This window comes from Lolium perenne, chromosome 4 (genome assembly GCF_019359855.2).
Source record: "Lolium perenne isolate Kyuss_39 chromosome 4, Kyuss_2.0, whole genome shotgun sequence".
NCBI lineage: Eukaryota > Viridiplantae > Streptophyta > Magnoliopsida > Poales > Poaceae > Lolium > Lolium perenne.
The window spans coordinates 104,382,403-104,393,087 of NC_067247.2; the positions used below are offsets into that span (position 1 = coordinate 104,382,403).

The 10,685-nt window shown below is 51.6% G+C and overlaps 1 protein-coding gene across 1 annotated transcript; it reads left to right on the forward strand.

Annotated features, from left to right (window-relative positions):
- Positions 1-1,324: 1,324 nt before the first annotated feature.
- LOC127348547 (uncharacterized) lies at positions 1,325-2,958 on the forward strand. The gene is made up of 2 exons (XM_051374536.2): positions 1,325-2,118; positions 2,206-2,958. Exons 1-2 carry the CDS (start codon positions 1,325-1,327, stop codon positions 2,876-2,878), a joined length of 1,467 nt encoding a protein of 488 aa, XP_051230496.1. The 3' UTR covers positions 2,879-2,958.
- The last annotated feature ends 7,727 nt before the right edge of the window (positions 2,959-10,685 follow it).

A 10,685-nucleotide genomic window follows, 5' to 3' on the forward strand; every position in this document is an offset into this window, starting at 1 on the left:
TGAAATACAACCTACTGCAATCTCTGTTCTCTGTTGTTCTTTGCAAACAAACATCATTCTCCACACCTTACGTTTAATCCTTTGTTTACAACAAGCCGGTGAGATTGACAACCTCACTGTTAAGTTGGGGCAAAGTATTTTGATTGTGTTGTGCAGGTTTCACGTTGGCGCCGGAATCCCTGGTGTTGCGCCGCACTACACTTCTTCACCAACAACCTTCACGTGGCCTTCAACTCCTACTGGTTCGATAACCTTGGTTTCTTACTGAGGGAAAACTTGCTGCTGTACGCATCACACCTTACTCTTGGGGTTCCCAATGGACGTGTGCTTCACGCGTTATCATCCGCCGCCGTGGGCGCGCGGCCCCGTTCACCGCCGTGGGCTCGACCTTGTTCCTCGCCGTGGGCCAGCGACCGTGCTCGCGCCGGCGTGGCGAGCGGCCGGCGCCCATGCACGCGCCCTTGGCCGTTGCCCTGCGCGTCGCCGTCGACGAGCTTTGCCGCCGGAGCTCGTTTTGGCAGCGGCAACTTCCGGTAGGGATGAAAAAAAGGAGGAGTCGGCGCCGGGTACTCCATGAGTGGGGCGGCGGCGATAGTTGGCCAGGCCAGCCAAACTCCGGTGGCTATTCCGGCCATATTATGGGAAAAAGAAGACAGAGGAGACAGAAGATGTGGGGTTTGGCGGATAGAAACGGACTTGCGGAGCCACGCGAAATTGTCCAGGCAGACACAAATGACGTCCAGATTTGGGTCAGCTTTGGGTCGACCCGAACAATAATTGACAGCTTTTTGGGTATGGTTACCCCGTTGGGTACCAAAACGGACGCGTGCGGACCAGATGGGTCAGTGGGTTGGAGATGCCCTAAGAACCACATGAGCAAATGATCAGAAGCAAAACTGGGAGAGTTACATTTTTTTCTTTGAACTAAAGTTGCATTTTTCTTACGTGACTAAGGCCCGAGGAAATCTCAATCGATTCAGATGTAGGCAAACCCTAAAAATATAATTACAACCAATATACTGTATAAGCTAGCAGGTTGTAATACGGGGAAGAAGGGATCTCATCTTTAAACAGAAAATCGGTTCTTTGTAAAAAAAAATTGATGGATGGAGTAGTTGATAGGTTTACATCAGGAGTTCGGAACCGCCTCTGCCTCTCCATGTCCACGCCTCCAGCCGCCTCTTGTGCAAGACCTTCCCAATGCGATCTTCAACAACAAAACGTTTACGAAGTCCGAGCGGGGGAGAGCAAGATCTCCAAGGAGGAGAGAAATCCAAGAACCAAAGTAGGTCATCGCCGCCTGCCGCCGCCAACCAGGCCAGCCATGGACTGCCAGTACCAGCCGAAGCGAATCACAACAAGGAGCGACGGTGAGACGGACCAGCGGGCGAACGACGACCTGGCGTGGTTGCTGCCCGACGACGTCCTCGCGGACATCCTCCGCCGTCTCGCCCCACGCTGGCTCGCAGCCTTCCGCTGTGTCTGCAAGGCCTGGCGCGATGCCGTCGACGCGCGCCATCTCCTGCGCGCCGACCTGCTCCCGCTTTGGCTGGACGGCATCATCGTCGACTTCGGCAGCCACGAGTACTCCCCAGAATTCTTCACGCGACCCCGGCTCCCGGCCAGTGGCAAGCTCGAAAACCTGACCACCATGGCTGTCAGAGATCACTGCAACGGGCTCCTTCTGTCCTTCGACACGTACGACCACCACGGCTACGTCTCTAATCCCGCCACAGGTTGGAAGGTGCGCCTGCCCCCATGCCCGTATGCGCGCTTGTGGACGGAGGCAGCCTATTTCCACCACTACATCGTGTTTGATCCTACTGTATCAACCCACTATGAAGTGTTCAAAATTCCCCATATCGGAGGATCGGAGCATGAGCGTGACCCCCTACCGGATAAATCAGAATGGCCACCGTCTCAGTTCGTCATGCATGTCTTCTCATCAGTAACGGGAACTTGGGAGGAGAAGACTTTTAGTCGCGAAGGGGAAGCTGCAGGAACCGTCGCCAATTTACGATCTATGATGGAGCAACAAGATGTGTATGTAAATTTCACAGGGACCGTCTACTGGCGAGGAGCACTTTATGTACATTACGCATCAGATTTCGTATTGAGGTATGCTCTGTTTCAGATTGGTTTCACCCACATGCATTCGCACCGATCTAGTACTAAATATTAATAACCGATGATTTGAGTTTGCAGAATATGCTCGTCTAGTAGCAAATACAGAGTAATTGAAACGCCATTGCATATTGGCGTGAACGAATATCGAGAGCTTTATCTAGCAAGATCGGAGAAGGGTGTATACTTCGCGTCAATCTGTGATCTACAGATTCGGATTTGGATACTTAACGAATCATCTCGTCATTTGGTGTGGGTGTTGAAGCATGATAACAACCTTGAGCATGTGCTCCCCCGTCATTACAACAATCTTAGGCAAATTGATGAACCGTGGGGCTTACAAGCTGTGAAAGGTCGTCATCCGAGTGGTCAAGATATTTTACATGACAACCGTGAGGCACCATCTGAGGAGAAATTTGGTCGGAATAATTGCCCACTGCGTAAAGATAATTTTGAATGGGATTCTAATGGTGACGATGTCCCTATCCCTGGCGACACATACGTGCTCAGAGCTGGCGACGTTGATATACTCGGATTTCATCCAAACAAAGAGATTGTTTTCTTGAGTCAATCGTCGGACTTAAAGCTTGGACTGGCCTATCACTTGAGTAGCTCGAGGGTTCAAGTCTTAGGCAGTTTATCCCCACCAAATGGTGTTTTTCTCGAGGTTGAATATGACAAGGAAATCGACATCTCTTTACCGTACACGCCCTGCTGGATTGAGGAGCTTCCTGGAAACATCTCGTCGGAGTAGTTTAGAAATTAAACTCAAACATTAGCATAGTGCTGGCAACAAAACTATTTCAGTTTATAGGGGGGGGGGAATTGCATGTACATAGTGTTAAAATTAATTTTCTACTAATCAAAATACTTTCAACTCATTGGGTTGTTGCACGACTTGCGGGTGTTGCTAAACTTTACTACATGTGGTCTTGGACACATTTAGTTTTTTTTTAGATGTTGGACACATTTAGTTACTACTACTAATAATGGTCTCAGCAACTTGTATTAATCCTCAACTGAGGTCCTATAAAATATATACATTACATGTCTTTGTGTGAATCCCAAGCGTCTAGCTTCGATATCCAATCTGCATTCCTACCATTGTAGACGGTAACCTTTTCTACATATCCAAAAGCCTCCAGAACACATCAGAGGTGCTCGGTACTTTCCCATCACTTGATTGTGACAAACATCTTTGGGTCTGGATCGTTAACAAATTATGTGGCAAGGTTTGGAAGCACGTTGTCCCTCTTAAGTGCAATATTTTCTGTTGGCTGGCCAGGAGCCACCAACGAGCGGCGGCTCAGACATCACATCAGCCCCACTGCTGCCTTTCGCTCCTGCTCTCAAGATGAAGATATGGATCACCTTCTTCTGCTGTGTCCCCAAGAACGCGAAGTCTGGAGCTTCTTCTACCCGGATTTCGACGCCCAGGCCCCCTCCAACCTCACCGACCTGTGGACATCGTGATGCCGAAACTATGAGGAAACAACCATCAGTACGCCATTGCCTGGAGCATCTGGAAGAGAAGGAACGCCCGGACCTTCAACGGCGTTGTTGAGGATATTGGCTTAGTCTCCCACAGATGCATTGAGGATATTAGACTTTGGGCTTATCGGTGTACTACCCCTCTTCCTCCATTTCTCTAAATAATTGGTGTAATGGCTTTGACCCACCTTGGGGTCCCCTCCCTCCTTGCTCCTCTCATTCCCTCTAAAAAGTTGTAATGCTCCCTTGTACGTTTGATGTTATTAAGTTGTTCAAGCTGGCGTAAGCCCGCCATAGCCAGGGTAAAAAATAATAATGAAGCCTCCCATCAATTGATTGTGATGAACATCTTTGGGCATGGATCGTTAACAAATTATGTGGCCACATGGAGTGCATAATGAAGCCTATGACAACGATTTTTTTAGTTGTGCTACCATTTCAAGACTATGTTCAAACTTCCAGGACCTTAATCTTCCAAGAAGATACTGATTATCATTTCCCTTTTGGGCATCATTTTCCAGTATGAAGAGTTGTTTGGAACTTTGGATGAAACGTGAAAGGACAATGCCCTTGACAATGGTTAGCTGGATTTTTGCCCACCTCTCTCTCCCCTCATGTCTCAACCTTCGAGGGACAAATTTTGCCTACCGGTTCTCACCCGTCTCTTCTCTGAAGGCCGTGTGGTTTGGAGTGGGGATGGGTCGGCTGGTCAGTAGTAGTCAGGTTTGTTTCTCGACGAGTTGGCATCATGCCCGTAGCCGGGAGGGTGGTGGATCTATTGGGTCAGATATGATGCTACCTGGAAGCTCTTCTTCTCGACACGTGGGTGCTCTGGTGGTCGGAGCTGAAGGCGGTGGGGAGTATCTCGATCGTGGACTCCCACAGTAAGACTCCTATCTGTGATGATGGTGTGAGTTGGAGAGGTGGCGTAGGTGGGCTTCTTCTTCCTTGTTGCATGTGACCGGTTCGGAGGAGGAGTATGTCATGGTACGGTCGACGTCTCTAGGCGCTCGTAGGGAAGATCAAAGCTGCAAATTCGAGATCCCCACATGGTGGCAAGGCCTGCTGCCATGATCCTCGAACAAAGAGATGGATTCTCCTGATGCCGATGGCAAGCACGTTTAACCTCTAGTAGGAGGCTCTTCGGAGGATTTAGAGTCTTGCTTCCGCTATCAATCTAGCTGAAGCCAACCCTCAAGGGCTACATGTCAAACGTTTTTTGATTGGTCATGAATGTCGAGAACGCATCAATCATCAAGCAACCATTTTTCATTCTCCACCTTACCCCATACCTCATTCATCATATCAGTTATCTTGTCATAGCGATGTTGTAATGGGGCACAACGAAGAGTCAGAAACATGTGAGGATGCGTTGATGGCAAGATCTTCGTGCTGATAATTTTTTGCGAGACATCATCAGCCGTAGCTTCAGCCGAAGGTTCAGGACGTTCTTCACGAGCCGGATCCATGCTAATGTCTACACCTACGTCATTTCCTGCAACTTTGTCGGATTCATCCTCAAGGTTGATAAGAGCATCTCCACTCGTCCCCCCGAACAGGCCCCCGGCGAGCGTTTTTCCATCCGGACGGCGTAATTCGGCCCAGTCGCGCCCCCGGTTCCTCGTTTTCGTCCGGATTTGGGCCTAAATTCATCCGGCGATCCCACGACATCCCCGGCCCCCCGGGGAGCTCTCGGGGACTCCGGACGAAACGAAAGCGCGCGAAACGGCGAGGAAACTTCCCGCGCGTCTGGTGGCCCCAACTTGTCGGCGAGAGAAACCGATCGTCGTCTTCATCGCATCGTCTTCCGCGCGCTGTAAAGGCCTGCCGCCGGTCTGCATTCGCCGGCCACGCGGCGAGTTAATGTCGTCGTCTTCCGCGCACGCATCGTCTTCCGCGCGCACTAAAGGCTGCCGCCGGTCAGCTCGCCGCGGACGCGTCGCAATCCACGCGGCATTTAATCCCCGCGCCAGCCACGCCTATATACGCCGGTCCACTCGCCGCGAAGCGTACCCCGTGCTCCACTCTCCCTCCACTCTCCCTCTACTCTCAAGATGGCGTTCTACGACGACGACGGCGCAGCCAACAACGGCTTCCCCCGCCGGTCGCTCCACGCGTGGGAGGGGCACCTCCTCCACCAGGCGGGGTACCCCTGCCCGCCGGACACGAGGCCTCCTGGAGGCGGCTGGCGGCTAAGTGCTGGCGGCGTTCCAATCCCGCCGCCGCCGCGGGGCCATGCCCTCGACGTCGCCATCGAGGAGGCGAGGATGACGATGACCGACGAGGAGCGCGCCGACCCGCGCCACCACCCCGAAAACTACACACGGTGGAACTCCTACTTCCTCCAGCGGTGGGAGCGGGAGCTGGCGGCCTATGACGGCCCGCCGCCTCCGCCTGCGCGCAACAACGCCGCGGGCCGCCGACGGTGGTGGAGCGCGCCGGAAAGGACGTTGGCGAACGTCATCGCGCACATCGAGGGCGGCAACTTCCCGGTGCTCACGATGCCCCCTCTATCGGCATCGAGGGCATCGGCGAGCCGCCGTCGGGGAAGCGTCTGGCAGCCACGGCGCATGGCTGCCAGCTCGTCGTCTTCCGGATCGGCGTCAAGGTCATCCTTGGCGCCGGTGAAGAGGGAGGAGGCGACGTCGCCTTCGACGCCGGTGCGCGTCAAGAAGGAGCCGGCGTCTCCGCCGGCGACCAGAGGGCGCAGCAGCGGCGCCCTCGTCATCCGAGAACAGCCTTCCGCGCCGCAGAGCGGCCGGAAGAAGACGAAGAAAGAGGCCGCCGCAAGCCAGCTCGCCGAGGAGGAGGCGAAGCGCGCGGAGGACGCCGCGATGGCGGAGGCGATCGCCAGGTCGCTGCACGACATGGAGGAGGAGAAGCGCGCGGACGACGCCGCACTGGACTGGGCCAGGCGCGACTGGGAGCGCCAGGAGGCGGAGCAGCAGCGGCGGCTGCTGGACCTGGCCGCCGCACGCCAACTCGCCGCCCGCGCCGCTCCAACCGCCAACGACGATGTCGCGCGGTACCGCCGTCCTGCGACACCTCCATCCGGCGTCGCTGTCCCCGTCGTCGACCTCGAGTCCTCCGACGACGACTGGTACAAGCCATCCCCGGGGTGGGGAGATGCCGGCCAGGGCAGCAGCAGCCAGGCCGCGCAGCCGAAGGCCAACGACGACGGCTCCGACGACGACGGCGGCGACTACACGGTGTTCTACCGCCATTTCGGCATGTAGAGCGCCGTGTTTTAAAATTAGCGTTTGAATTCCCCTAGCCGAATTCGAAATATAGTCGAATTCGGCCTCTATGTATGAACTCCTCCCGTAATGTAATAAATATCATTAAATTTAGTCTATATTCACCCATTTTTAGCCGTAGTTTGTCAAGTTTCCGTTTTTTAAATTCGCATCGTCGACTTCGCCTGGGCACGCGGCTGGGAAACTACTACTCCCCACGCCAAATCTTCCTCCAATCCGGACGAAAATTTCGCCGGATTTGGGCGTGGGGAGCGCCAACGAGCGGGGATGCTCTAACATCCCTTTCCTTCAAAGGGATGTCGGCCGGAGCTGATTTAAATGGTGCTCTTGCGTCAGGTGTGTCAGGCATTGTAGCTAGAGAAGGTTTTGTCTTGGAGGATGTTTTTTTGCGCTTAGGAGCAGAAGTGTTGGGACTTATTTGCACTCTGCTCGGAGCTACATATCCAAAAGAACAAGTGAGTAAACAGGTTAAGACGGAAATTCTTAAAGTCGATCACTGGAGGTTAGTCGAAAAATAAATCATACCTAATTTGAGGAAAAATTCAAACTCGAAAAAAAAATTGAGGAAAAACTGGTCGATTCCGTCCTTCTTGGTAGCGTTTATCTCTTGGAGGCGTAGCTTTTCCTTCTACAGGGCCTTGGTGGCTGTGCGTAGAGTGCTCTGAGAGCAAGGACCATGAACGCGCTTGGCAGATCCGCTACCTTCAGTTTCCTGCCTAAGCTTGGTAGGACATGGCTGATAGTTCTTAGGGTTATCATCGTCTTCCACCTCAGACGGAGCACCAGCTTCAGCGAGCCCAGGAGCCGGAGGCCGCATCAAGATTCCAAAGTTTGGTTCCTCCAAAGAGTCAAACTGAGAAGCAAAACTCTATTAGTACCAAGTATTGAAAGAGTCATCCACACTTTTCACAGGGTCCACATATATCGGTGTAAATTACTTCTAGTGTTGCTGTGCTTCGAGTTGCACCCTTTTTAATTTGCTTTAAAAAAATCCTTTAATGCCAAACGATGCATTGTTCTATGTCTGAGAATTCTAATGAAGGAAGAATTTCATTTTAACGAGTCTTTCTATTCCCCCCCTGGAAATATGACCTAAGCGATAATGTTATAATTTCGATGATTCATCAGTTCTCTTTCTTTTATTTTGTTCTTTGTCCCACGCGGATATTTGCTTATTCACATTACACACAGACAACATTTTTTCATGCAGAAATAATAAATAAAGCTCATTGTGAAGTAAAACAACATCCACATAAGCATTATTACACCATATGGCATACTTGCCATGTCCTTCCTGTCCATGTGTACTTTTCTATCACCAGTTGCTTCAGCAACTGGGTAGCATATATCTTTGAAGAACCAGTGAACTAGCTCTTTATTCTTTCAAGATACTCCCCTACGGAAGCACATTGTGCAGTTGAGTCTACAATGGCGTTCTCAATTGTATTCTTTATAAATGACATGCACTTTTTATTGGCAGTTAGCTACTTTTGGTTCTTTAGGGTATATTCCATTTCTACTGGAGCATGATCTCTTTTCTTTTTCTGCCTTGCAGTATCATCATCCTTGTCATCTCTGACTGAATCTTTTGGTATGACCGGCTGTGGAGTGTCCACAACCCATTCCACCTCAACACAAAACAAAAGTCCAAATCGACCTTCATTCTCCATTCACTGTAGCTGTCACTTTTGAGGGGTTGAAACATCCTTGATGCAGCTCATCAAGTAGTACCCTCCTTCAAACCACAATAAAATGAGATCATAACAACAATTACATGTAATAATCCAACGTTGGTTAAAAGTAGAACATACAACTATTTGTGCAATTAACTATATCACCATTGGGCAGAAATAGAGATAAAAATGCACTTCTTATTGCAACAAATCATGATCATGTCATTAATACCATTGGTCAAAAAATAATAGAACCATAATTGTCACAATAATCACTTTAACCATCTCTTCTAAAAATTTAATTGTCACTTTTGCACATATTATTACAAAAAAACATGATCATGCCATTAATAACGTTGGTCATAAAATGACAGGATCATAATTATTTCAACAATCAATTTTAATCAAACTTTTTAAATTTTAACCATCAGTTTTGCATTTTTCAAATTTAAAATGCATCTTTTAACTATTTGCATCGGAAACTTTGAATTTAAACTATTAACTTTGAACTGTTCAGAAGCATTTTTGTTACCTTTTATTTCCTAAAACAAATATCTCGTTGGTTCAATTTGTTAGGAAAAACTAGACACAAAATAGGCCAAAAAATTGACCTAAAATTAGTCAAAAAAAGCTTATGTAAAAAACTTTAAACGGAAACTGTGCACACGCCGAAAACCGGCCCACGGCCTGCCTGCCCGTGCGAGCTCCGCCCCCACGCGGACTGCCAGGCGCGCACGGCCCGCGCAGCCCATGGCCCGCTCGGCCTGTCACGCTTGCGCCGCTGAACCGTGGCCGTCGGATCAAATCCAACGGTGGCACCGAATTCGGCCGTATAAAAGGCTCGAAAACGGCCGACCCCCACGAAAACCCTAGCCATTTCTCCCCCTCGCCCACGCATGTGTCCTCTCTATCTTCTGCGGTGCGAGGAAGGCGCCTCCAACACGCGCGCGCCCCTCCGCATCCCGTCGGCGACGAGCCTTTCCCCTTCTCTGCTTTTTCCACCTACACCCTAACCTCTCCCACGCCACCAAAACTACCCCCCGGCGGGCGACGAGAGGAGGCGTTGCGGGCGGAGCATACCGGTGCCCCTTTGGCCCTCTCGCCGGTGCGTGCGTGCACCCACGGGTGAACGCATCGGCGTCGAGCGGCTCAGTAGCGGCGCCCTTTGCCGGCGACGGTGAGCAGTAGCTGCGGCCGGTGTTCTTTCGGCGGTGGCGGCGCTGTGCCCCACTGCACGTGTTCATCATCGCAAGCGAGCCCAAGGCCCTGGCCGGTAAGGTTCTCTTTTCCCTCTATATCACTGTTAGGGTTAGGGTTCGGGCGCAGTGCGTGAACTAGGGTTTTCGTTTTCTGTTTCTTTTCTACCCGAAAAAACTCAAGATCTACACACTAGCGGGCTCTGATACCAATGTTATACTCGCTAGATCGTCTAGGGTAGATCTTAGCCGAGTAGGATAGGGATACTGTGGATTTAACTTATCACTTGGAGGTGGAGCCCACTGATGTAGACATGGTGGCGACGATGGCGGGTGGGTGAGCGAGTTGGTGGCGGCGGAGCTTCCCGTCGGCACTACGCACTAGGCAAAACCTAGATCGGTAGGTGTGTCGGTGGGGCGAGTGGCAGCTCAGGGTCACCTCGTGACGAGTGCCACCGCCCCCACCACTCTATATAGCGCAGGCGACAGGGGCCCACCAACCGGTTGGACGCCCCCGATCAGGACGTGGTCAAAGGGCACGTCGAGGCGTTGGGCTCGTGCGTGGTGGAGATCATCCTACCAGAAACAACAAAAGTGTCCAGTAACAGTTTAATCTGCTCTAACTGAATTTCACACGCTTGCATGACCAATATAGTGTCATCGGCATACTGAATTACTGAATTACTGGATAATATAGTGTCATCGGGTCTAAGCTGCGGAACAAGGGAAGCTGTGGAGTTCCGCAGCTTAGACCCGAGCTGCGAGGTGAAGCGCACCGCGAGCGTAGGACGTAGCAGACCAAGTAGATGGACCTGGCATAGCTGCGTCCGGAGGACGTGCTCGCCGACGTCCTCAGCCGCGTCGAGCCGCGTGCCGCTGCGTCTGCAAGCCTCTGCGGAGCGTGATCGACGGCCGTCAGCTGCTGCGCACGGACCTCCTTCCGC

Bases quoted from the DNA above. Each gene is read 5' to 3' on its own strand.
- LOC127348547 (XM_051374536.2), top strand. From the start codon at position 1,325: ATGGACTGCCAGTACCAGCCGAAGCGAATCACAACAAGGAGCGACGGT. The intron at 2,119-2,205 runs GTATGCTCTGTT...TTGAGTTTGCAG, and splicing joins GCATCAGATTTCGTATTGAG to AATATGCTCGTCTAGTAGCA.